This window comes from Etheostoma spectabile, chromosome 2 (genome assembly GCF_008692095.1).
Source record: "Etheostoma spectabile isolate EspeVRDwgs_2016 chromosome 2, UIUC_Espe_1.0, whole genome shotgun sequence".
NCBI classification, from domain to species: Eukaryota; Metazoa; Chordata; class Actinopteri; order Perciformes; family Percidae; genus Etheostoma; species Etheostoma spectabile.
Window position 1 is genome coordinate 20,512,393 of NC_045734.1, and position 25,491 is coordinate 20,537,883.

The window sequence follows — 25,491 nt, forward strand, 5'->3', positions numbered from 1 at the left end:
CCACACTCGGCACCATCAGACACCGCCTACCAAGAGCCTGGGTCTGTCCGAGGTTTCTTCCTAAAAGGGATTATTTTCTCACCACTTTCGGACCAAATGCTTGCTCTTGGGGGAATTACTGCAATTTTTGGGTCTTTGTAAATTATAGAGTGTGGTCTAGACATACTTTATCTGTAAAGTGTCTTGAGATAACTCTTGTTATCAATTGATACTATGAATAAAATTGAATTGAATTGAAATTTAACTTAACACAACCACAATGTTGTTTAAAGACTGAATATACATTTTTTTGTCCGTGCAGGGATGCAGAAAAGTCTCAGATCAGACTTTGACATGGCTTACGAAAGGGGACGGATCTCTGTCTCTGCAGAGGATGGCAACACTCCTACGTTTACTAAGGTCAGTGCAATGCTCTCTGCAGACACAAATTAAAAAAGATTGACTAAATTTGTCTCCTGACATACGATTTTGTAATTGCACCAGCAGCTACAGTTGTGTTTCAGAACTACTAAAAGTCTGCTACAGGGCATTAATTACAACATTAACAACAACGTAATCCAGGATATTACATTGAATAAAGTGCCCGAAATATTTCAAAGTGTATTTCTGAGGCTACTAAAATGTTTTTCCTTCTTGATAAAAACAAAAATGTCTTACTATAAATGCTCTCGGCTGTGTGATCTTAAAATATCTGTAATGTTCCAAAACTAAAAATATATCTGATTTGAACATGTAAATGGAAATTGTTCAGTACATCAGAAACACAGCTACGTGTATATGATATTATCTGACACTTATCAAATTGTAAGCTAAAGTCTTGGTTAATATTCTCATCATGAGAATTATTTAATTCAAAGTTTTTGTAGGAGCAGAACTTATATTTGTAAGTCCTAGTTTAGATCGAGACTCATCAAACCTTTTTGTGTGTGTGTGCCTGCGTACGTGCCATTACAGTCTGTATGTCAAGACCAGCGGGAGCGGAGGGTGACAGTAGATGAGGTTCCCTCAGGGATCTATCTGTATCCGGAGGAAGAGTCGGGAGGGGACAATATCTCCACACCTGTATCCAGTCGATCCAATGCTGCTTTGTTTGAGGAAGCTCAGAAAGAGATCCTCAAACTCATGAAGATTGAGGTTTGTTTAAGTGTGTCTTTATGTTATGTAGTGGTATCACACTGCACTACAGTAGTATGCCACAGACACTATTTAAAGAGAAACACAAGAAAGCATGACTTTTCATATGCTATTTCACACAACCTGAAGTGTATACATTTTTAGCATTGTAATCAAACCCATAAAGACTGTAAATGAAAGAAAATCAACAAGCATGACTCTAGACACTTAACAAAATCAACACATTCATCAAAACCCAGTGGATAATAATTAAAATACCAATTGACAGCAAGATAATTTAAGGCATAAAGTACCATGGTACTAGATGTTTTCTATGATATGTATATAAGTGATGTTATCAGATGTGTTTATATCATCACATTATTACTTTTTTTAAAGATTATCTTTTGGGGCCATTTTAGGCCTTTATTTGATAGGGCAGCTGAAGATATGAAGGGGAGAGAAAAAGTGGGAGTCTTGGCAGGCTGCAGTGTCAAATGACAAACTAGTCATTGAACTGGATGCCAGTAACTGTAACATAATGAAAGGCTCAACACTTCAATGTTACATCCATGCAGACTGAATTCTAAAGCTGTTTTGAGCACAAGACTTAATCTGGTAGGAAGTTTTATACAAGCGTTTGTGGCAATATGTGGTTAACCCCCTCTGTGTGTCTCTACACTCAATATTTCAAAACATCCTGGTGGTGTAATGTACACAAAGTAGTAGAATGAGCACAATTTGTCCATAGTGTTCCTTCACTTTTACTCTTTTATTGCAGCTTGACCTGAGTGTTTGACTTTGTTTTTCTTTTGTTTTTCTTTTTAAATCCAGGACCCATCCTTGTTAAACGGGAAAGTGACTCTGCACCATGCAAAAGCTGGAGCTGTCTTAGCAAGACAGGGAGATCAGGTACTTAACCCAAGACATACTTAGACCACTTTTTTGAAAACTAGTAATAGACTGATCTGTCCGCCTTTAGCTGTTTGCTGTCCCACAAAGGCAGAGTGCTGCAACTACAGAAGCAGTGAAACTGCTTACAATACAAAATTGTGTAACAGTTAGAAAGGTTGTAATGTCTTTTAAACTTAAGTATTTTACCTCAAAAATCATTGCCTTAAAACCTGCGTAATACATAGAAAACCCTGCAGATTAGTCTTATTTTATCATTTGTAGTAAATTACATGTAAAAACATTTTTATTATATCCTTCATTTTGATAATTTCCAGTTGATATCTTATAGGCATTAAATGTATTACTCTGTTTGCTACCTGTCTTTTTATTTATTTATTTTTATATTTTGTTTATATTGTAAAACAAATAATATGAAAAAGCAAAAGTTAGATTCATGTATATTTTGACCAAATATGTAGTTACTTTGCTTTGCCTTTGTAAGGCAATATACTATAGTAGTAGTAGTAGTAGTAGTAGTAGTAGTAGTAGTAGTAGTAGTAACAAGTATAGTAATCAATTATAGTAAATGTGTCATTGCCTTAACCATTGAATGTGTTAGATAACACAGCAAAGTTCTTGTTATCCTCCCCTGTTTCTGTTTTCTCCATCTCTTTCTCATTTGACTCTTTTAGGATGTGAGTCTGCACTTCGTCCTTTCTGGTTGTCTGCACGTCTACCAGCGGATGATTGACAAGCAGGAAGCCGTCTGCTTGTTTGTGACCCACACGGGGGAGATGGTGGGCCAGCTCGCTGTGCTCACCGGAGAGCCCCTCATCTTCACCATCAAGGCTGTCCGAGACTGTACTTACCTCAAGATCTCAAAGTCAGATTTCTACGAGTGAGTTGATCGCCTTAAATGTGTGGACAAACAAGAATGACCAGTATTTATATTTCTTTATTTACAGACTCAAGGTCCAGATAAAAAGATTTTAAAAAAAAAGTACACTCAACACATTACAAAAAGGGTTCAGACCAAACACAAACATAAATACATATAGACAAATTGATCCCCAAAAATATCACAAAAGAAACACACATACATTCAAATCTACAATTTGTTAAAGGTTGCTTAATAGTTTCAATTTCTAATTTCTAATTTAATGAATTATTCACTTTTACATTCAGTGTTTGACATAGCTGCTCTAAGGCCTACTTTGAACCCTTCCATCATTTTTAATTATTTTCTATAATCTTCCATAATTGCTGAAACTATCCTGATTTTTCTATATATCAACTGCTTACAAACAATGTAAAAAAAAATCTTGTATAGCCAGTATTGCTCATGTCTGTGTCTGTGCTGTATGCTGCCCCCTGCAGGATCATGAGGGAACAGCCCAGTGTGGTGCTGAGTGCTGCTCACACGGTGGCCGTCCGCATGTCCCCTTTTGTCAGGCAGATGGACTTTGCTATTGACTGGATGGCTGTGGAGGCTGGCAGAGCCCTCTACAGGTGTAACAAATGTTTAGCTTCCTTTTGCAAACTTCTTGTTCATTGCCCTGGTTTAACATCACATCTTTTGCTCAGTGTATTAATTTAACAGTTTTTTTGTTGTTGTAATGGCTATGCTAATACTTGTGTTTTTCCTCTTCACATCTACAGACAGGACGACCAGTCAGACTGCACCTACATTGTTCTGAATGGACGTCTACGTTCAGTCATCCGCAAGACAAATGGCAAAAAAGAACTAGTTGGGGAATACGGCAGAGGAGACCTCATCGGGGTGGTGAGAACTAGTCTTTTCCCGTCAGTCGCAGTCTCATTCTGTCTGCATGTAAAATAATCTTCAGCTATAACAATAAACTACGGAGCTGAAAATGAGTAACCTGAAAGTAAAATTATGTTAATGCCTTAATAAAAGTAAGCATTACACATTTCATGTATTGCAGTATGAGGGGATTTTACCACACAAGGAAAATTTTAATAAGATGTTTTTTCAGAAGCTCAAACAGACATACTGTAGTGATGTACTTTATAAGGTATACCTTCTGATAGTTTTTGAACCATTTTGATTGAAATGACAAAACCTTGTTGTGTGAGATGTTGATCAATTATTTATCATTATTATTACCTACTTAGTATAATAATTATTTAATATACAATTTAGTTTTGAAGCATCTCATGGGCGACTTGCCTCATACTTTAGGTGGAGGCCTTGACCAGACAGCCAAGAGCCACCACCGTCCACGCTGTGAGAGACACGGAGCTGGTCAAACTGCCCGAGGGAACACTCAACAACATCAAAAGACGATATCCCCAGGTCAGTGAATTTGTCTTCAACTGGTTGTGGTTGTGTGTACGGATGAAATGTTACTGATGCTTGATGTCTGTTCAGGTGGTGACGAGGTTGATCCACTTGTTAGGCCAGAAGATTCTGGGAAACCTGCAGCAGGGTCGCGGGCCCTTCTCAGGTAAGATGATGATAAGGAGCATTGAATGTGCACATAAACATACGTATCAGTGTTTTTTCAAGACCCTTGGCATCAGAGGTGCTAAACTAGAGAATCCTCAGAGAGCTGGTAGAGGAAGCAGAGCAAGGGAGCTTTTGGCTCTGGCTCCGTAAAAAGGACAAGGGTCGGGGGAGAGACGGATCCTGTGGCTGGCTGCAGGGGGCTGGAGGGAGACATCCCTGCTGCTGCTCCTCCACTTGGAGATGTTCCGGGACTAAAGGAGCAAAACATCCGTGAAGGGTGGCTCCCGGCTGAAGACCCTGCAGCTGGACCAAAAGGCACTGGCAGAAGTGCGTCTTACCTGTGCTCACAACATACATACTCCATTGACACACTGTTTTGTCTTCCAGGGTCAGCCCTGGGTCTTCCCAGCGTGACAGCCAGCACTGATGTCACCAACCCTGCCAGCAACCTCTCCACTGTGGCTGTCCTGCCTGTATGTGACGAGGTGCCTATCAATGCATTCAACATGGAACTCAGCCATGCCCTCAGTGCCATTGGTAGGCCCACACATGTTTTTATTTTATCACAACAGCCCGTTCTAAATCTGGGTTTGCTAGACTTTTGTTATTTAGTTCCTGGTTATACCAGAAGTATACATAACTTGATACAATGAAACAGTTTGGAAAACACATGGAAGTGGAAGTTTTACATCATTACTGATCTTTGTATTCATACATGTTACACTGCCTCTGTTGTCTGTTTCTGTTTGCCACTTGCAGGGCCCACTCTGCTTTTAACCAGCGAAATAATCAAAGAGCGACTGGGTGCCTGTGCTTTGGACTGGTCAGTCATACATCTCAGTTCTTAATCTCATCAAGCATGATCACAAAAACCTTATCAATAGCACATTGTTGTCTCACCCACTCCCCAATTTAAGTTGGTCTATATTGATTGCTTTCACTTCCAGTCACTATATCTACCAATTTTTCCTTCCTGCCTTTTTCCTATCACATATTTTTTGGTCTTCTGTTATGTTAACCCCTCTCACTTTCCATTCCTTTTAATGAATGTTGGTGTCTGTTTTTGATGATTTAAAACAATAAAATTAGAACCTGATCCCTGCTTTTCTCCTCTATCAGTATCCACGAGTACCGTCTTTCCGGCTGGCTGGCCCAGCAGGAGGATATAAATCGGATTGTCTTGTACCAGACTGACAACAGCATGACCCCGTGGACTCAGCGCTGCATCCGCCAGGCTGACTGCATCCTCATTGTCGGCCTGGGGGACCAGGAACCTGCCCTTGGAGAGGTATGTGTCTGGGACAGGAAAGTGTGTGTGTGTGTGTGTGTAAGGGGGATTCTGGTAAAAAACATTTAAAATATGAATAACTCCCATTTATTCTCTCCGTCTCTTTTCTAACTCTTGTCTCTGCTCTCTTCTCTCGTCTCCTGCTCCAGTTGGAGCAGATGCTGGAGAACACAGCAGTTCGGGCTCTGAAACAGCTGGTCCTTCTGCACAAAGAGGATGGGCCAGGCCCCTCCAGGACGGTCGAGTGGCTCAACATGCGTAGCTGGTGCTCCGGGCATCTCCATCTCAAGTGTCCCCGCAGGGTCTTCTCCAGACGCAGCCCCAGCAAAATAGTAGGAAGCAAACTTGTAATATTTGCCAAACTGGTATAGCTAAATGTCAGTGGAAAATAGTTGCTTTGACTCTGTTTTTATGTGCATTTTCTATGTTTGTGCAGAGGGATGTATATGAGAAAGTGTTTGAGAAAACGGCAGACAGGCACAGTGATTTCTCTCGGCTGGCCCGAGTCCTGACAGGAAACAGCATTGCCGTGGTGCTGGGAGGAGGTGGAGCCAGGTGAGCAGGGCTGTCTAAAGAGCGCTGAGCCACAGCTATCTGTACAGACTTGTGGAGAGAACAGGTGGTGTCTTGATGTTTTGTAATATCAACAATGCAGTCTACCCACCTGACATTAATATTATTTAATGTGTCAGCAGCCCTAAACTCCCCTTCCTTCCTTCCATGCAGGGAAGAATTTTGTAATGTCAAAATTACATCTTATCACCCATCTTATCAAACTAAATTCTGATGACGAAAAAGTACTATTTTTACACCACATTTTTTACCACTCTGTACCATGTGCCGCTTACAACATATGAAGTAATCTGAAGTGTACCTGACTGTTGTTGAACATGTTTGTTTTCCCTCATGCAGAGGCTGCTCTCATGTGGGTGTGATCAAAGCTATGGAGGAAGCGGGGATTCCTATTGACATAGTGGGTGGGACCTCAATTGGCTCATTCATTGGCGCTCTGTATGCTGAGGAGAGGAGTGCCGTCAGAACCAAACAGAGAGCTAGAGAGTGGTCCAAGGTAGAGCTCAAATCTTTAACCATTATTCAGTAATTTCTGTCTAAGGTTACATTTTGCTCTTGAAATGAAAAAAAGATTTAATTTCACCCAGCAGCCTTCAATTCAACGTCTTTCAATGTTTTAAAAAGTTTGCGCTTTCAAACAACAATAGGTAATTAACAAAAGACTTGCATACAATTTTTCTGTATTTTGTTGTTCAACAGGCAATGAACTCAGTATTCAAGACAGTCCTGGACCTGACTTATCCCATCACCTCCATGTTCTCGGGTTCTGCCTTCAACACTAGCATCTATAAAGTATTCCAGGACAAGCAAGCTGAGGTGAGGGATTGCGGTACAAAGTCTTTTTTCAAGTTCAAAGACAATTTCTTTTTTCTCGTTGCAGTGAGGTCTGCCAGAACACAGGGTGAGGGTCATGTGTTTAAACCAGTCACTGGGATAATAATAATACAGTTTATGAAACTGAAAAACCTTCTGTGCCTCCAGGACCTATGGCTGCCATATTTCAACGTCACCACTGACATCACAGCCTCTGCCATGCGTGTTCACCAAGATGGTAAGTGACAGCTGAGCTGAATGCAGAGGCCACCGCATATTAAATCACTATTGTGATTGGCTAGTTTGTTTTACCTTGTTTTACCTAGTATTTAACACAGCTTGAAGAATAATACTGATACGAATGAAAGAGAACTAATGTGTGACATTGGCATTTTCATCAATTTAGGTTTCAAAAGTAATCAAGCAGTGAGTAGCATCAGTCAGAAGTAAAATGGCACAGTAACTAAAGCTATCACCTAAGTGAATATATTGGCATATTGTTGCACTTAATTGATTTCACAAGTCACTTTAGGTACTGTAGCATTTTTTTAAATCTTTCAATTAATATTATATTAGTAGGCACAACTTGGGTCAATACACAAAAATGTAACTGGCTTATGCATCATCTAGAGAGACAGGACTGCATGCCCTCAGATTCATGGTCAAAGGCGGTATACTCCAAACTAAATTGAAGTCGGTATGTTTTCAAACTGCTGTTAATTACACCACTTTGAGCAAATACCAACGTCGTTACTACAAATCTAGGTGTGTTTGTGTAAAAGTGTCGTGCTGGAAGTAGACCATTTTTAAGTTCCTTGCCACAAAACGTGTTAAAATAAGTAAAGTGAGATGACTATAATTCTCTAGTCTATATCCATGACATTCCACTTGCAGGATTGCTCCTATGCCGCTGGAAATTCCGCGGGACGTCACTCTTTTCGGGCAGATTTACGTTACCTTCCTTTTTTTTGTGTTGTAATCACTCCAGTGGATTTATGAGGACCATGGTTAACTGCTCCTCAGATCTCTGCAGGGTAAATCCAGACAGCTAGCTAGCCTATCTGTCCAATCTGAGTTTGCTGTTGCACGACTTAAACAACCTTTTGAACACACACAGGTTCCACTCAAACAAGTTCCTTCCCAAGGCTGTTTTGCAGCGGCACCGTGGCTCCGTATGGTGCTTAGCACCGCCTAAGATGATTGGTTTTTATTGATATAAATAAATGCCAATAAACCAGAGCACATTTTTCTCCCATCCTGGAATGCTGTGTGGACTAGCCAGACCCTCCCTCGCAGCGCTGTGGAGGAAGGTTTGGCAAAGCGAGACTATAATAATTCTGAACCAAAGGCTCATAGAACTTTTTGTAAAAACAAAAACAAAAAATCCAAGTGAAATGACCCAAATAAGTTTGAGTGCCAGCCTGCATACATTGCAGCCATCAAAGCTAAATGCATTGCTTCATTTTAGTCACAAACCCAGTATTTTGCCATCATAAACATGACAGTTTTAATCTTGTTTGGAGTATGCCACAGCCAAGGGCTTAGATTGTTATTTTACTAAATATGTACAAAAGAAAACACTGTGTAGATGCTTCTGTGCTTGTGTGTGTATTTACTGAAATAATGGCAAATGTGCTCTGTTTGACTTGCAAAAAATGCACCCAAACTAACATTAGCCATAGCAGATTTAGCCTGAAAGGACCCCCCATCAACTTCTTAAATCCAGTGTGCCATTTTCTTACGCCATGTAACTTTTTGACATAATCAGTGTTATGCTGCCTTTTTTAATTAGAGCATTGTGCATTAAAATAAGACATTGCTAGTTTAATTGTAAAGGTGATGTTTTGAATTATTATTTTTTAGGCTGATTACTGGATTTGAGGGGTTTGCTTACGTTTGCATCCTGGCATGTGTATGAATTAACTGTTTGTTCCCATTATCTGCCTCTCTCACTTTTACTGCACTAGTTTCTTCCTTTTTCACTTCGTTTTTCCTTTGTTTCACTTTCTTTCTTTCATGTTTATAATCTTTCACCATCTTGCTGATGGTTTCTATATCTTGATTTTCTTTTCTGTCTCTATTAAACGTCCCTTCTCTCTTCTTTTTGATACGCTAAATTGATAAATCTGTAGATTTTTCATATTTTTTGTTCATCACACCTGTTTCTATAACTCCCAGATTATGCCTTATAGCTTTCTCTTAACCCAGGTATTTCTGCTTAGAGAGGCATCACAGAGCTGCCCATCCATAGCTTATGCCATTGGCAAAGTAACCCATGTAGTCGCTGACCCCCAAATACTGATTCCTCTTCTATGTCTGTGTCAACATGTAGGATCCAGAACACTCTACTCTGCTTTCTCTCATTGCTCCTTAATGACATCCTACACTGCTTCCCTCACTCATCACCATTCTGTGGTTTATGTATTTTTTCTGGTGTGCTTTGTCAAACATCGCTAGCGTGGTGCTACTCTAAATATGTCACTTCGGCTTCAGTCATTGTACGCCGTTTTGATGGGTGTAAAATACAAATGGCCATAAGTTTGCATTTATCAAGTGAGAAAAACTACCAAGACTTAAAATTAAACACAAATCACAAATCTTTTCAGCAAAACTGTGTCCAGTTCACTTGCAGTTTTCTCTTCAGTCTACATTTTGGAGAATTGAGTTTAATGCCAAACAGTACTTCTTGGACGGTCTCTATTGGTGGACTCTCGCTATCTCTTTCTCTCCTCTCTGCCTGTCTTCCTCCCACCCTGCTCGTCGGACCAGTCATCTAACAACCCTAATACTATTTTTTTTTTAAATTAATATTTAATATTAACACATCAAACAACTTGCATCACTGTTTTTATGTTGGAAAGCTAATTCACATACATCGGGTGTCATTCAGCCGATCTATTTTCTGTCATTCATATCACAGACTGATTTTAGTTATACTTAGCCTAAATGTTGCTGTTTGTAGTAAATGTGTTTGCTTTTGTTTTATTATGTTTTTGTGTTGATATTTTGGTATCTTGTCATCATTCTGAACAAAGTATATTATTCTTCCTTAATCAGCCTTGAAATATTTTAATTTATTAAGTATGCCTTTGGATTTAAAAAAAAAAATGTACTAGAATGTACTGCATTTGGTTAAAAGCCATAGGCATAAGTCAATATTTTTGTTGACATTGTATTCCCCCTCCTCTCTGTCCTGCTCCTTGCAGCCTCTTGCACTCTTCTACTCTATGTTGCGGGCATTTCTTTCTCTCCATGTCTTCCTCTCTCCCTCCTTATTCTCCTCTTTTTCAGCTTTCTTCTCTCTCTGTAATCTCTGTCTTTCTCGCTCTCTTTTTCCATCTGTGACATTGAGTCCGGCCTATATTTGATGTGTTCCTCCTTCTCCATCTCCATTTCCCGACAGGTTGCGTCTGGCGATATGTTAGAGCCAGCGCCTCCTACACCCCCTATTTACCTCCCCTGTGCGACCCCAAGGATGGCCACTTGCTTGTGGATGGTTGCTATGTTAACAATGTCCCAGGTCAGATTTTAAACACCCGCTCACCAAAACCTCCTCCCCCATCTCTAAGTTGACAATCAACCACTCGGCTACCCTCCTCCTTTTTCTTGTCCTCTCCCAAGTTCTCCCTCGTAACTAACCCCACCCTGACCAGGTGGACATTGGGAGCCCATGGTTTGGAAGGAAAGAATAAATCCACTATATGTCTTAGGATTGAGCCAACCAGTGCCTAATTTTTCACTGGCCAGTAGTACATATCTATAACTCCAATTGGCTTTTTGATTCACACACACAGAACAATTTCTTCAGTTATCTTGGTGCCACGTCTAAATATAACTGCTGACTCTGGCTTTCTAAGTAGATGTGAGGTGGTTCCCATGCATGTCTGGACAAATATGGGTTATAGAGAGATGCATGACGGTCTGGCTTCTTCTGGCCCCCTATGTATATTTGATAAAGTATCACCTGCTCCTTTTTTAACTATAAAGGTAGTTCTGAAGTGGATGTGTCTTGTAAACACTGATGTCTTATTGCACAACTCTACTGGCTTATTTTGATAACGTTTTACAAAGGGCAATTAGTAATTTCCAGGTAGCTCAGCTTGGCCGAGATAAAACCAACCTAAGTGGTTTTGATTTAGCTGGATTTTCAGTGTGAGATCAGGTATAGAGATGATTTAGCTGGATTTTCAGTGTGAGATCAGGTATAGAGACCAGACAGTAGTGTGTGCTTCGTTTCAGTGAAATCTGATAGTGTTAGTGGTGACAATTACTTGAGATAGTGAATGGCTGCACCGTGTCAACATCACATCTGTCTGTTATTGTGGATCATTGTGCGTTTTGGTGGGCCTAAAAGTGTCTGTCTTTTGGACTGAACGGCAGCTTGTTCCTCTTGTTTCCCATGAGAACGTCCTTGTGAAATTGCTACTGTTTCATTTCAATCACCTCTACCTGCAGCAACATGTCCAGTCTCTCCTACACAGCACCTCTACTTTGGCTTTGCTTGCTTTATTACACAATCAATATATTTCTTACAAACATATATTGATGGCATGTATTACCTTCTTTTGTTTTTTTTAATATTATTTATAATTATTCAGAAATGTGTGTTCTGGATCCTGCTGTTGCCCATTGTAGCTTTTGTACACCTGGAATAAAGCCCTTAAGTTACAATACACTTATGACAATCAAATGAAAAGCTGTTAGTGGTAGGGATTCCCCCCAAAGTTGAATTCTGCAATCACATATACTCCACGCCTAGCTGCACCTCCCGCTTTCTCTGTGGTGCTCTTTATCCTTCCAACCCATGCAGTACCCGTCCTGATCCTGCCCCCTGCTGGAACTGAGCTGGACTGCAGGACTGGGCAGGCTGGGTGCTTCCCTGCCATGTTCACGGTGAAGGATCTCCAAACATTGTCACATCTGCCACTGCGCCTTCTCTACTTTTATATATTCTCTACTTCTTCTCAACTTAAATATACACGTGGGGATTGTGAGCAAATTCAAATGATCTAATGCTGTAAAGCACTGTTGTTGGGACACAGTTTGGAGATACAAACAGCCTTGCTGCTCTGTCATGGTTGCCGTTTACTTATTTACCTAATGTCCCAAAGAAGGCCACTTGCTTGTGGACGGTTGCTCTGTTAACAATGTCCCAGGTCAGATTTTAAACACATGCTCACCTAAAAACAGCAAAACATTTGAGCAAATTCAAATGATCAAATACTGTAAAGCGCTGTTGTTGGGGCACTGTTTGGAGATTCAAACAGCCTTGCTGCTCTGTCATGGTTGCCATTTACTTTTTTACCTTATGCACATGTCACACAGGGTCTCTGTGCAAGGTAATGGGGTTTGCAGTGGTGTACAACAGAGTGTAAAGGTGGGCAGAACCACAGTCCTAGCCTTTGTAGGGAGTCGGCAACCTTCCGATCTCCCTCTGATGTTGGGATTGCGTTCTGTGTCGACACTAACCTGAAACGTATAGCAGAAATTATTGAGATGTTATCCCCCCCCTTCCTCCTCCCTCCTTCCCTCCCTGGTGTGTCAGGCTCTCTGTGGCGCTATGTGCGGGCGAGCATGACCCTCTCGGGGTACCTGCCGCCTCTCTGCGACCCCAAAGATGGCAACTTGCTAATGGACGGTGGCTACATCAACAACCTGCCAGGCAAGTAGAGGTGGTGCCCCCCCACCACCAACACTCAACCCTTAAGGTCAGCCAAACTCCTGTCCCCCAGAGGAGGGGGGAGGTGGAGATAGTTGTTATGAGGGTTTAATCAAGTTGTTTATAGGCTGGGTAAGTATACAGGCGGGGGCTTGTCTTAATGCCGGTAAAGGGAAGTGATGTGGTAGTGGAGGAGTGTGCTGAGTTTTTCCTGTCTAAATATAGGAGCCAGTTCAAACCATCAATAAAAACAAATTTAGTCTTCATCAACCACATTTAAAAGTTATATAAAAACTGAGTGTGCTCAGTGAGTAAACAATCTTTCTCCAACCCTGAAATATTCTGTATTACTAGATAGGGAAAATTCAGCATTTAGACCTATATCAAGAGTGGATTCAACTGTATATTATGTCAGGTTTACACTTCAACTACTGTAAGAAATACCACAATAAAGAGGGGAATGTGGTATTTGTCTGTCAAACAGCCTGGTGTCAGAAAGGTATAGAAATTCAGATTCAGATTTTTAAGTTCCTGATTTTAAAACCATAGCGTGATTTTGCTTTTTTTCATACCATAAGACACCGGTCTGCTATAAGATTAAAACTCTGGTTCCCTTCATAGCAAAATGAGCACTTTTCTGTAGAGCTGGGCAATAATAAACAATTGTTTTTTGACTTTCAGCAGAATTATATTGTGGTGATAAGATAATATCATTTTCTCATTCTGATGTCCAATTAATGACACCAAGCAAATTATAATTTAAAACAAACACAATTATACTTATAAGGAATTTGGTCTCATCTAAGGCAAAGCAGCGCAACCAGTTCTGCTTTCAACTTCAGTTTGATTATTTTCTATGGGATTATGGATACATTTGTCATATTGTCAAGTGATTGATATCGGAAAATTACTAATATTGTGGTAATGGTTTTAACCCAGCCCTACAATTATGGTTCATTACACTATTTCATATACATTATAGTATTTAGTTACGTTTTGACCAGAGGAAAAATGAGTGAAGAGAGTGTTTAGAAAGAAGGGAGGAGCTGTTTTTGTCTGCGGACTATTAAATACATCCTTATTACCTGAAAGCATTTTAAAAATGCACCAGAACAAATTGTCTTGTAATGTTTATAGACAATTATGGTGCGCAGATAAAAACTCCCCCGAGTCTGTCTCTGTGTATGATCATGTTCTCTGTACTGATGAAATCACCATATTTCAAACCATATTTCACAAAGCTCTGAACTGAGCTTTTGTAATTCTCTACTTGGTTTAGAGAATCATGTCTTGTTATGTCCAAAGCGATAATTATTCTTGAGGTTGGTGAAATATGGTGCTTTCAGGGCTCAAAGATTGATCCAAATAAAGGGAGCCTTGTAAAATCAACATCCTTTATGTTTGACTCTTGTTTCTCTCTCTTCTTCCTGAAAAGTTTGTGCTTGATCAGCTGTATTTGTAGTTGTTTTTGGCACTCTGGATCAGTGCGTTGTGCTTGTGGGATGTCTTAGTGTTTTTCTGTCTTTGAATAGGCTAAACACCACAAAAATGCTCTATGCCCCAATCTGCTTTTGAACACTAGCAAGTCAATGAGCCTTGTGCTCGTTGGCTTGGAAAGGAAATATATATTTATTTTAAATTGCAATGTTTTCTGTCACTAATTGGCCATTAATCCTCAGGAGTGTGTCTCCAGGGGATTGTGGAAAGGAATGCAATTACATTTTTGTGGTGTTAGTCTGTTTGAACATTGGGGTTTCTCAAATGAAGGTTTAAAGCAGCAGATATTATTCTGAAACAAGCTTAATATCACAGGATTCATTATCTTACCATCTCTGCTGCTGGATTTCGTTGTGCTGTGTTTGTACGTCTGTGTGGATGTGTGTGTGAATGCTGGTGAATGTGCTGCACGTCCAACAGCGGACATTGCAAGGAACATGGGCGCCAGAACAGTCATTGCCATCGACGTGGGTAGCCAAGATGAGACAGACCTCTGTAACTATGGGGACAGCCTTTCTGGCTGGTGGTTGCTGTGGAAACGAATCAATCCCTGGGCAGAGAAAGTAAAGGTACAGTTAGCACCACAGGGCACTTGAAACAATGGGTGACTCAGCGTCTTAAAATTTCGAGCAGTACATTTGAGTTTTTATTCAAAATGTAGCATTGGGGGTTTTGAGCCTGCAGATAAAGAAACATTTCTGTTGGTGTTAGCTGTGAATTCTGGTAGCATTATTACACCACCCTCTTTTGCAGGTGCCAGACATGGCAGAGATCCAGTCTCGGTTGGCTTACGTGTCTTGTGTGCGGCAGTTAGAGGTGGTAAAGAAGAGTGCTTACTGCGAGTACATCAGACCGCCCATCGACCGCTTCAAGACCATGGACTTTGGCAAGTTTGACGAGATCTACGTGAGTTACTTCATGTCTTATTATTTTTATCAATTTGGAGATATCCGTAATTTGCAAACATTACAAGTTAATTGTGATGCCTTGATTTAATTCCAGCAAGAAATGCAAGCACAGTCAATTTCCCCTCCGTTTCATACTAGTTGTAATGATGGTGGTTAGTGTTAACCTTATTGTAGTCTTGCATTGCAGACCTTCCTCCACAGAGCTGCGGAGGAAGGTCCACACAGCATTCAGTTGGAGATGGGAGAAAAACGTGCTCTGGTTTGTTGGCATTTCTTTAAACCAATCGCAATCGTCTTGGGCGGTGCTAAGAGCCGAGCTGAGCCGCGATGCTGCTGCAAAATAGCCTCAGGAAGGCAGAACGAGAGCAATCTGAAAGTGGAAGGCCGTGGATATAGTCTAACCTTATTGCTTCATTCTGCAGAGGATGTTGCTACTCTGGCATCACTTCAATGTGCATTTGTTTTGAAGACCATGACCAGACATATATATCACTATAACACTCTATAAAAAGACGCAGTACCTTTAAATCATGTCAATAAGGCCACTGCATTGATGTAGCACGACGGCTGAAGCAGTGGGCTCTGGCAAATAAAGACTGGCTCGTCCACATAAAAAGTTTTGCTTTAAATCATCTTATAAGGTGCTGCGTTGGCCACTCACATACATGGGTGTCCGACAAGCCTTCAAACACATGGATCTGTCACTCAAACAGATACATATAGTAGCGTCTTACCACTGCCTGAAATAACAAGGCTCAAGGTTTAAGGTGTGAACGCCTGGTAAGAAGAACAATCAGCAGGGAATAAGCATTAATTTGACTTTAGCTACAAGCTCTAACTCTGTTCCTGTTGCACTTCCTTTCCCCTGTTCATTGAATAATCCATTTCATATTCACAAAGTCCAGCCAGCAGCATATCTGAAATACAGTTTAGAAGAAGTATAGATGATTTATACTGTAAATGTTAAAATGCAACAAACTGCACGTTAACATACACTCACCGGCCACTTTATTAGGTACCCCATGCTAGTAACGGGTTGGACCCCCTTTTGCCTTGAACTGCCTCAATTCTTCGTGGCATAGATTCAACAAGGTGGGAAGCATTCCTCAGGGAGTTTGGTCCATATTGACATGATGGCATCACACAGTTGCCGCAGATTTGTCGGCTGCACATCCATGATGCGAACTCCCGTTCCACCACATCCCAAAGATGCTCTATTGGATTGAGATCTGGTGACTGTGGAGGCCATTTGAGTACAGCAAACTCATTGTCATGTTCAAGAAACCAGTCTGTGTGATTCCAGCTTTATGATGGCGCATTATCCTGCTGAAAGGAGCCATCAGAAGTTGGGTACATTATGGTCATAAGGGATGGACATGGTCAGCAACAACTAGGTAGGCTGTGGGTTGCACGATGCTCAATTGGTACCAAGGGGCCCAAAGAGTGCCAAAAAATATCCCCACACCATGACAACACCACCACCAGCCTGAACCGCTGATACAAGGAGGATGGATCCATGTTTCATGTTGTAGACGCCAAATTCTGACCCTACCATCCGACTGTCGCAGCAGAAATCGAGACTCATCAGACCAGGAACGTTTTTCCAATCTTCTATGTTCAATTCGATGAGCTTGTGCAAATTGTAGTCTCAGTTCCTGTTCTTAGCTGAAAGGAGTGGCACCCGATGTGGTCTTCTGCTGCTGTAGCCCATCTGCCTCAAAGTTCGACGTACTGTGCGTTCAGAGATGCTCTTCTGCCCCCTTGGTTGTAAGGGTGGTTATTTGAGTCACTGTTGCCCTTCTATCAGCTCGACCAGTCTGGCCATCTCCCTGACCTCTGGATCAACAAGGCATTTCCGCCCACAGAACTGCCGCTCACTGGATGCTTTTTCTTTTTCGGACCATTCTCTTTAACCCTAGAGATGGTTGTGCGTGAAAATCCCAGTAGATTAGCAGTTTCTGAATACTCAGACCAGCCCTTCTGGCACCAACAATCATGCCACGTTCAAAGTCACTCAAATCACCTTTCTTCCCATACTGATGCTCGGTTTGAACTGAGGAGATTCTTTGACCATGTCTACATGCCTAAAGCACTGAGTTGCCGCCATGTGATTGGCTGCTTAGAAATAGTGGTTTTAAAAGAGAGGGGGGCACAGGTGTACCTAATAAAGTGGCCGGTGAGTGTAGATGTACCAAAAAAAACTAAAAGAGTTACAGCAACGCATTTCCTTAAATAAGCAGTCTACTTGCTTTATTATAAGTACCTTGTATTTCTGTTTAAACTATTTCAGGATGTGGGCTACCAGCACGGAAAGCTGCTGTTTACTGGCTGGGCGCGAGGTGACATCATCGAGAACATGCTGAAGGACCACCGTTCAGCCGACTACAATGACAGCAAGAGAACTGACGTGAGAATAGCGCACACACCACAAACGATTTGTAATATGGTTGATGTATAACTACATACATGTTTACCATCTAAGTTATATTTGTCCGTTTATAATGATAATTTCTTGTCTCATAGTCCGGCACAGGAGCTGACTTCACTGACCTTGCAGAGATTGTTTCCAGGATAGAGCCAGTCCAAAGCTACGTAGCTGCAGAAGGTAAAAGATCACTCATGTAAACAGTTCTTGTTACAGCAGTCTCCTCCTACAGTTTCCCTTCAAGATCATGTCGTATTTAATCCGTGTAATAAATAAGGGGTCATACCTTTCACCTGGTTTGTGTCATTGAAACACAGTAGGAGATGTCCCTGGTATTTTATTGGTGGGTCAATCCCACAATAAATTCTCTCCTTAATATCTCTTCTAAACCTTTCCATTCAGCAGAGGAGTCAGACTGTCTGACAGAGTATGAGGAAGACGGGATGGACACGGTGAGAGAGGAGGAAGGGGAGGAAGAGGAGGAGGAGGCAGAGGACACTGAGGATCACTCCCCTGGAGAGTGGGGCCAGAATGGAGTCTTTCAGACTGTAAGCAGAAAACAGTATCCATCTTAAATACAGTTTCTAATTCATTGTCATTATAACACTTAGTCCGTTAATTTCTCCTGTCAATTACATTCATTTAATCATGGCTGGCCTTTTTTTTTCCCTGCAGTGAAGTTTAAATATTTTACATTTGGGAAAAAGAGAGCGCTGGTATCGAGTTTGTGAAATATCAGTATTGACAGATATCCTGAGTTGAGGTATCGGAATCAGTATAGAAGAAGTCGGATTGGTGCATGCCTACGTAAAAAAATCTAAATAATACATGCACACTGGTATCTTGTTCCTAATTTTTCTTTTATCCTACAATTTAGAATAAAAGACAAATGTGGTGTCATGATGTAGAATCTACCACATTTGTTGTTGAAACATTATCATGTCCATTTAGAACAAAAGAACAATTGCGAACGAGAAATGAGTCTGCAGGTATCCTTTCTTCTTACTTTTTTTGCTGCTTTACCAGTAGCAGGGCTGCAGACTAAAGACTTAAGATTGGTACTGATGGCGGTACAAGAGGAAAAGCAGCCATGACAATCAAAAGGTTTAATTGCTGTGTAAATATACAGTATATCTGTTTAATATCTTGCGGGCAGAGAAGACATCTTGGTTGCTTGAGGGTGACAATAGAGGAAACTTTAATTCTCAGCTGTACAGGTAAAAACATCTCTTTCTCTCTCTCTGCAGGATGAGGAGAAATGTGTGAGACAACGCAGGAAACTCACCAGTGACTCCAACACCTCCGAAGTCTCTGACTGTTGACAGAGGGCCATGGAGGAGTAGAGGGACTTTAAACAAGACCAAGGGCCAAATTACGGGTCCATAAACTGCCAAGGCAAGAAACTTGGACACGCTCAGCTCCTGCAACTTCTGAAACTCTGAAACACTGGTTTTGTTTTTCTGCAGGAAATCACCGTTCATGCCCTAAATAGTTGAACCTTCTTTGCATCTTGTGGCTTCCTCCTTGCACTCACACTGGCTTCACCGTCAAGAATGAATATGGTTTTAAATAAGAACGGTCTTTTTAATGTTTACCCCACCCAGCAGTTTCTCTCATCACTTTCACACCCAACTGACACATTGCCAGAATCCCTGCCTGCCAACTCCCAAACCTGCCAAAACTGGGACTCCTCTAGCAACCTACACAACAAGACAGGGACACTTAAAGTTTCAAATTAACTCTCCTCTTTCTCAGTTTCAAGTGGCCAGGACCTTGTCTGTGTCTCTGAATCTGTACGTGTGTCCGTACATCTTCATTGCACTCATTTTTTTGACGTTTTTACTCTATTACATGGCCCTTTAATTTCTTGCGCGAGTTTGTTTGGATGAGTGTGTATATGTTGCCTGTGTGTTAGGATGACTGTTTGCTGTGAATTCTTTTTAAATAATAGCAGGACACTAAAAAGAAAAGTAAGAAATACATACAATAGAGCTGTAGTCAGTAATAGTTAGTAAATTTAGCATTAGTAGGGAGTCAGGAAGGGGAAGCTGTAGGAATGGATGTTCATGTAGACGCCAAAGTAGACTTTTTGTTGAATGAACAGAGCAGAATGAGAATTGATTCAAATTATGTGACATTTAAAGAGAAAGATTAATGAATGTAGAAAGTTTGTAAATAAAGGAGGAAGATAAGTGTGTGGATGGAAGAAAAGAGATGGACCACTGAGTAAAGTGTTATTTTAATTTAATTTATTTAACATTCACCAAGAACAGAGTAGAGGGAGCTTGAGGCTAAAATGAACAGAGGATGGGCAAAATGTGTCATGTAAACTAATATTGGTGAATAACATGAGTTTGGTGAGTGGATGACATTGTGTCTGCGTATGTGAAATGTAGTGTTTCAGCTGTTGTGTTTAAAATGATGCCTTCTCAACCAGTGTTTGATCCAATCACAGTGACTGTGGAGAATAGAGCGCACATTTGAGTACACACTAAACAAACCGGTGTGTGCCGGCCTCAGCTCGCAGGAAGTCACACATACAGTACTCAAGGTTCCTGCATATGCTGGACAATAAGGTGTGTGTGAGGGTGTATCTGAGACTGTACAGCAATGAAAATCTTTCAAACCTAGCCAACAAATTATTGTCAGATAATATGAAGAAACACTGAGTACTTCTTAACTTCAAATCTGCAGAAAATCACCTAATGCAACTATTAACACTTAATTAACATGGACCTTTTGTAGATTGTAACAGGAATATATTATAATATACACAAAGTTCATATTCATATATGTATGATGTAGAGATTTGTAAGTTGATGCTTTGCTGCAAAATAAGGGAACTTTACACCTCAACAAAAAAAAGGGTTCTCTTTTAAAATTAAAGTTTTATTTATACGTGTTAACTACTGGCTTTTTAAAAAAGTTTTTTTTTGTATTCTAATTAACTTGGCTTCAGCTTTTTTGTACGGCGCCCCCAGAGGGTCACGACGAGAAACAGAAAACGTTAGTTTCGGGACAGAAATGTGAAAATATTAACAATGGACTACACACTAGTGGCTACAACCCCCTCATTTGCCTATATTCACTTTCTACCTATTATACATACAGAATATTCCTGTACTGTATGGGACAAATCCATTGAATTGCATCAGATTTTAATTTTAATTTTAATATCTTAACATCAAATATATAATTTATTTATTGCATGAAATTATGGAATAAATTATGAAGCAATTCTGCATCATGAAAATAGAGCATTTATGCACAGCACACGTAGCCTAATGTTACTGGGGTCGGGTCTGGTGTCTTTATGGGAGTAGAGCATCAAGAAGCATGCATTAGGATGTATTACTACCTGAAAATTCAGCGGGACTCCGAGGGACGTGTGAAGTGACCAGATGTGATGCGATGTGATTTGCCTTTAGTTTACAGTAGTTTTCTTCTAATGAGCAACAAATGACCCTGTAAGAAAGTTAAACTATATTAAATAAAGGCCAAATACATGTATTTTCCTCTGAGCTCCCAGTGTTTTGTCTGACTATTCTTAAGGCTACGCCCGATATGGCAGAAAACACTGTGCGGTCATGCAGGAACCGGATCACTGATACCAGAAGATGATTGAGAAAATAAGTTAAATTAAAAAAAAAAAAAAAAGCCTTTTAAGAAGGACTTATCCCCATCTGACAATGTTGTTTTTGCTGACCTCCATCTTGATACCTTGCTGAATTGATGTTGAAGTGTCTAACCAAGACACTGTGAGCCATGAGGTAAAGGAGTAGAAGGTGTACCACCCTGTCTTCTTACAAAAATTACAATGGACAGAAGGTTGATTCAAATTTCAAATTTAAGACACACATAAAGCTTTCTAGTTGCTGAAACTCCAACGTAGCCAACGAAAAGCTTGGTTGAAATTCTACATACTGGGAAACCAGTTCAAATGCAAGGGGCAGCCTCTAGCTCACCCAGTAAAAGCTTTCGCTCCATGTAGAGTCCCGCAATGGCCGGGGTTAGAGTCTGACCTGCTGCCCTTTGCTGCGTGTCATCATCCATCTCTCTCCCCCTTTCCTGTCTATCCACTGTCATTAATAAAGGGTAAAGGCTCCAAAAAATCTTAAAAATAAATAAAATAATTCAAATGTGCATGCTGTTAGTGTTTTTAGAAGTTGTAAATAGTAGTATCAGTGTCAAAGAGAAATACAATACAAGTTTGTAGTTGGGATATCTGTTATGGAACGTTGGTGAAAGGCGGACCCAAGATGCAGAGGCGGAAACTGGGGATAGTTACGATGAGTTAATGAGTGATTTAATGAAAAGCTAAAACATGCACAAAAAGGAGTCCAGGAAAGAAGCAGGCCAAAACAGGTAATGCAAAAATAAAGAACAAGTAAAATAGAAAGCAAAGGAACACTAGCACAAACCAGGAAGACAACACTACTAACTGGCAACACCACATACACAGTAACACTACCATAATCTGACAAATGACAAGGGGAACACAAAGAATAAATACACTGGGTAACGAGGAAACAAGAGGCAGGTGACACAAGGGCTGGGAAACAGGTGGAAAACATCAAGCAATCACAAGGGCGGGAAAACACAGGAAGTAAAACTAGACACAACATTACTGAAAACCCAGACTGTCAAAATAAAACAGGAAACAGAACAGACACTCTCAGGAACACACAAGATAGGAACTACAACTACACAAAACAAGGGAGGAAACTAGGACATGACAGAAAACCAAACTACCAAACTAAAACAGAAACCTACGTAATAATCACAGTACAGAAGTACACACAATCAATAAACAGAAGTAAACCAGAAACCGAACAAGTGCCCAATAATAACAGGAAACAATAATAGAACCCCAAAACCAACAGAAACCACAACAGAACATATATACAAAACCAAAAAATAACACAATCACAAAGACAAAATACCACAACCATCACAAGATCTTTTGTATTATTCTAATTTTTCAAATCGTAAAATGAGAAGACAGTGGTAGCAAATGCAGATTATTAAAGTGTAAATTAGAGGTACACAGTGGGAACTAAGAATGAGACCTTTCAGTAACAATGCATCTCTGCTAGGTTTCTATCTCTGCTATCTTCAGTTATAATCATTTAAAAGTTTGGAGTTGGGTGCTTCAATGGGTGAGTGAATAGCACAGCAGAAAACTAATCTAAATCAAGAAAATAATTGAAATGGAAATGTTTCATCCATACTGAACATGTTTTTCATACTTTCTTAGTGTCTCTGGCAAAAAAGACCAATCAAGTAGAGTAAACATCTGGCTAACCCTCCAGGAAAATCCCTAATACTGTTCCCTTCAGCACAGCAGAACTATATTTTGTCTCAACCAATCCTGGATTATCATGCCTTCATTTCCAAGGTTTTTAAACATTCTTAAGATAAAAAAAAAAGATTATCAGAATCAGAATCAGAATCAGCTTTATTTGCTAGGTATGAGGACACATACGAGGAATTGTTTTTGGAGCATCGTTACTCACACTGTGCTTACACACAAAACAACCAAAAGAAAAATATACACACTAATATATACACACAATATATATACATACTCTAAACAGAACAATATAGAGTTAGGCAATACAATGAATTAGAGGACTGTATGTTGCATGATTGACACCCTGTGTGCAATGTCCTGATGAGGAAACCCACCCACCTTTGTCATGCAGGTTAAAAGAATGAATCTGGACTGTGTGACTGAAAAGTGACACAGGCACACAGTGCCAAAAAAATTAAAAAAAATTTTTTTAATAACACCTCATATAGCTGACTCCCTGTACTGTATTCTATCTCTGTCACATTCTTCAATAAAATAAAGTCAAAGAAGAAATAGTCTTTACCAAACAAATTAAGCATACTGGTGGCAAATGAATCTGTGATGTTCATCACTTCAAAATAAAACCATTCAAGTACTTTGTGTACCATAGCCTGAATACATGTCACACGTACTGTTTGTTTTAAAAAGACTTTTCTTATCATGTTTATAAGGGTTGCTCCTGTTAAGTTTAGATGGCCATTTGTCTGTTTGTCTGTTTAAATCCACACGTAGAAAACTGCAGTACTTGCTGTCCTACAGCACATGGAGGCAGCATTGCTCTTATCTCAACACTGCTTTGGTTTATGCATTTGGCTAATTTGTTTCTTAATTACAATGTTTACTGAAAATAAATAACTTAATGACTCTAGATCAATTACTTAAATACCCTAGGTGGTAACAGTCCATGGTGGTAACACTTTATTTTACCCTCCCTATTTAGCTATTATAAGTAGGGTATAAACAATAATTTGGTGCAGCACTTTAGGACACCAGAATGTAGTTGTAAACTGAGATAAGCAATTTTTTAAGTTTATTAATGTCACTGTCATCAAATATAACTCCTCCTGTCAGGCAGGATAGAAGAAGTTACAGTTGTTTTAACGTATTAAACAAATACATTAGTATGCACTTTTCCTTATATCTGTTTAGTGCTACATTGCAGTGGGTCATTAACAATTAAGTAAATACTGCTTAGAACACTTGTGGAACATGTGACTTCTACCCAAAGTAAAGTAATGAAACTACTACCAATATGTTAACAGGTTTCTGCCTACAGTTAGAATTCTCTGCCACCATATATGACACTTCAGACATGTAAAGGTAATACCCATCCATGTAAATGTTTTCTTTTGTTGCTCCATCTTTGAATCTATTTGAAAACTTTTCTAGTGGCTGAATTACTCCGCTGTGTCTTCCTACATTAATGGTTGACTAAACCACTGGACATCGATGATACGAGTCTTGTTTCTCCTTCTGAGCATTTGTGAGTCATCTTCTAATAATGAACATCAAGGTTAATTATTCAAAAATTACTCATACATCCTGTGTGATTAAAGAGATGTGAGAATGCTCTTGAAGCATTAGTTGCAGTAATACCCTTACTAGTCTGTTCAATTATCGGTCTAATGATTATCTAAGCCTGTTGGGACTTGGGTGCAGGCCAGCGCAGGAAGAGACTGGCTGAGTGTTAAGTCCCTGTTGTGATGAAGAAATTGCATTGTTAAAGTTAGTTCTACCTTCCAATTTTACCACATTTAACTGAGCCTAAATTGTAAAGTGGGAGACGCTGTATGCAGAAGTGTTAATTTGTGCGTGACTGCGAGTCAATAACACAGTCAGTGGAATATTGAGGAAATTTCAAACCCTGTTGCCTTAAAATTTTCAGCAATGTCACATCAACGGGTCTAAAATAAAACACAATCAACAACTGAAACAGCAAATAACTTAAACACAAAGGTAAACATGGCACGTTGAACACAACTATTCTACAGAAGTGATTTTATTGACTGTGAATCGGTAATAAGTTTTGCTTTGTATGATGGTGGGGACAACCACAGAGGAAGATTCCACTATAAACCCGACTGATTTTAGTCAATTAGACTGAGCAATTTAGCCAAAGAAATACTGTGGCAACCAGATTCACAACATTTGCTACGAGTATTCACGGTGGACCTTCCACCAATGAGCTTACATATCCTCTTGTACAAACACCTTTCTCTAGCAACTATCATGTAGCCTAGCACCTAGTATCATAATAAAATTTACAACATCTAGCCTCACTGGTAAGATTGTAAACAGTGAGTTCCTCATTCTGTTTAACACTTTTGTTCTGTGGTGTAAACACACAACAAATTAAGCCTATTTTTCAGACATCAGGAATAAAATTATGATCTTTTTAGACCTTTTTGTGGCCTTGTAATTCCAAAATTAGGAATAGTGTTATAGATTTGTTTTCTTTCTCATGCATTTGTCGTTTATTCCTGTGCTTCCAAGTAGGA

At 40.0% G+C, this 25,491-nt stretch overlaps 1 protein-coding gene across 8 annotated transcripts in view; it reads left to right on the top strand.

Moving 5' to 3' along the window:
- The window catches only part of pnpla6 (patatin-like phospholipase domain containing 6), a 36,310-nt gene extending 15,160 nt beyond the window's left edge, over positions 1–21,150 (top strand). For 2 of the 8 annotated variants that reach the window (XM_032529915.1, XM_032529925.1), the window contains exons 14-37: positions 302–399; positions 955–1,134; positions 1,948–2,025; positions 2,700–2,905; positions 3,385–3,516; positions 3,667–3,790; positions 4,211–4,324; positions 4,400–4,475; positions 4,865–5,014; positions 5,237–5,300; positions 5,597–5,765; positions 5,915–6,097; positions 6,202–6,320; positions 6,678–6,834; positions 7,038–7,154; positions 7,320–7,389; positions 10,555–10,671; positions 12,697–12,813; positions 14,728–14,876; positions 15,061–15,213; positions 17,506–17,622; positions 17,739–17,820; positions 18,043–18,188; positions 18,888–21,150. In XM_032529915.1, the coding sequence (XP_032385806.1) occupies positions 302–399; positions 955–1,134; positions 1,948–2,025; positions 2,700–2,905; positions 3,385–3,516; positions 3,667–3,790; positions 4,211–4,324; positions 4,400–4,475; positions 4,865–5,014; positions 5,237–5,300; positions 5,597–5,765; positions 5,915–6,097; positions 6,202–6,320; positions 6,678–6,834; positions 7,038–7,154; positions 7,320–7,389; positions 10,555–10,671; positions 12,697–12,813; positions 14,728–14,876; positions 15,061–15,213; positions 17,506–17,622; positions 17,739–17,820; positions 18,043–18,188; positions 18,888–18,962 (2,993 nt within the window). In that variant the 3' untranslated portion in view covers positions 18,963–21,150. Of the gene's footprint in view, positions 1–301; positions 400–954; positions 1,135–1,947; positions 2,026–2,699; positions 2,906–3,384; positions 3,517–3,666; positions 3,791–4,210; positions 4,325–4,399; positions 4,476–4,864; positions 5,015–5,236; positions 5,301–5,596; positions 5,766–5,914; positions 6,098–6,201; positions 6,321–6,677; positions 6,835–7,037; positions 7,155–7,319; positions 7,390–10,554; positions 11,314–11,353; positions 11,594–12,307; positions 14,500–14,727; positions 14,877–15,060; positions 15,214–17,505; positions 17,623–17,738; positions 17,821–18,042; positions 18,189–18,887 lie in introns of those variants that run through there. The other 6 variants (XM_032529933.1, XM_032529948.1, XM_032529939.1 and 3 more) reach the window with 6 other exon arrangements.
- Positions 21,151–25,491: the final 4,341 nt, after the last annotated feature.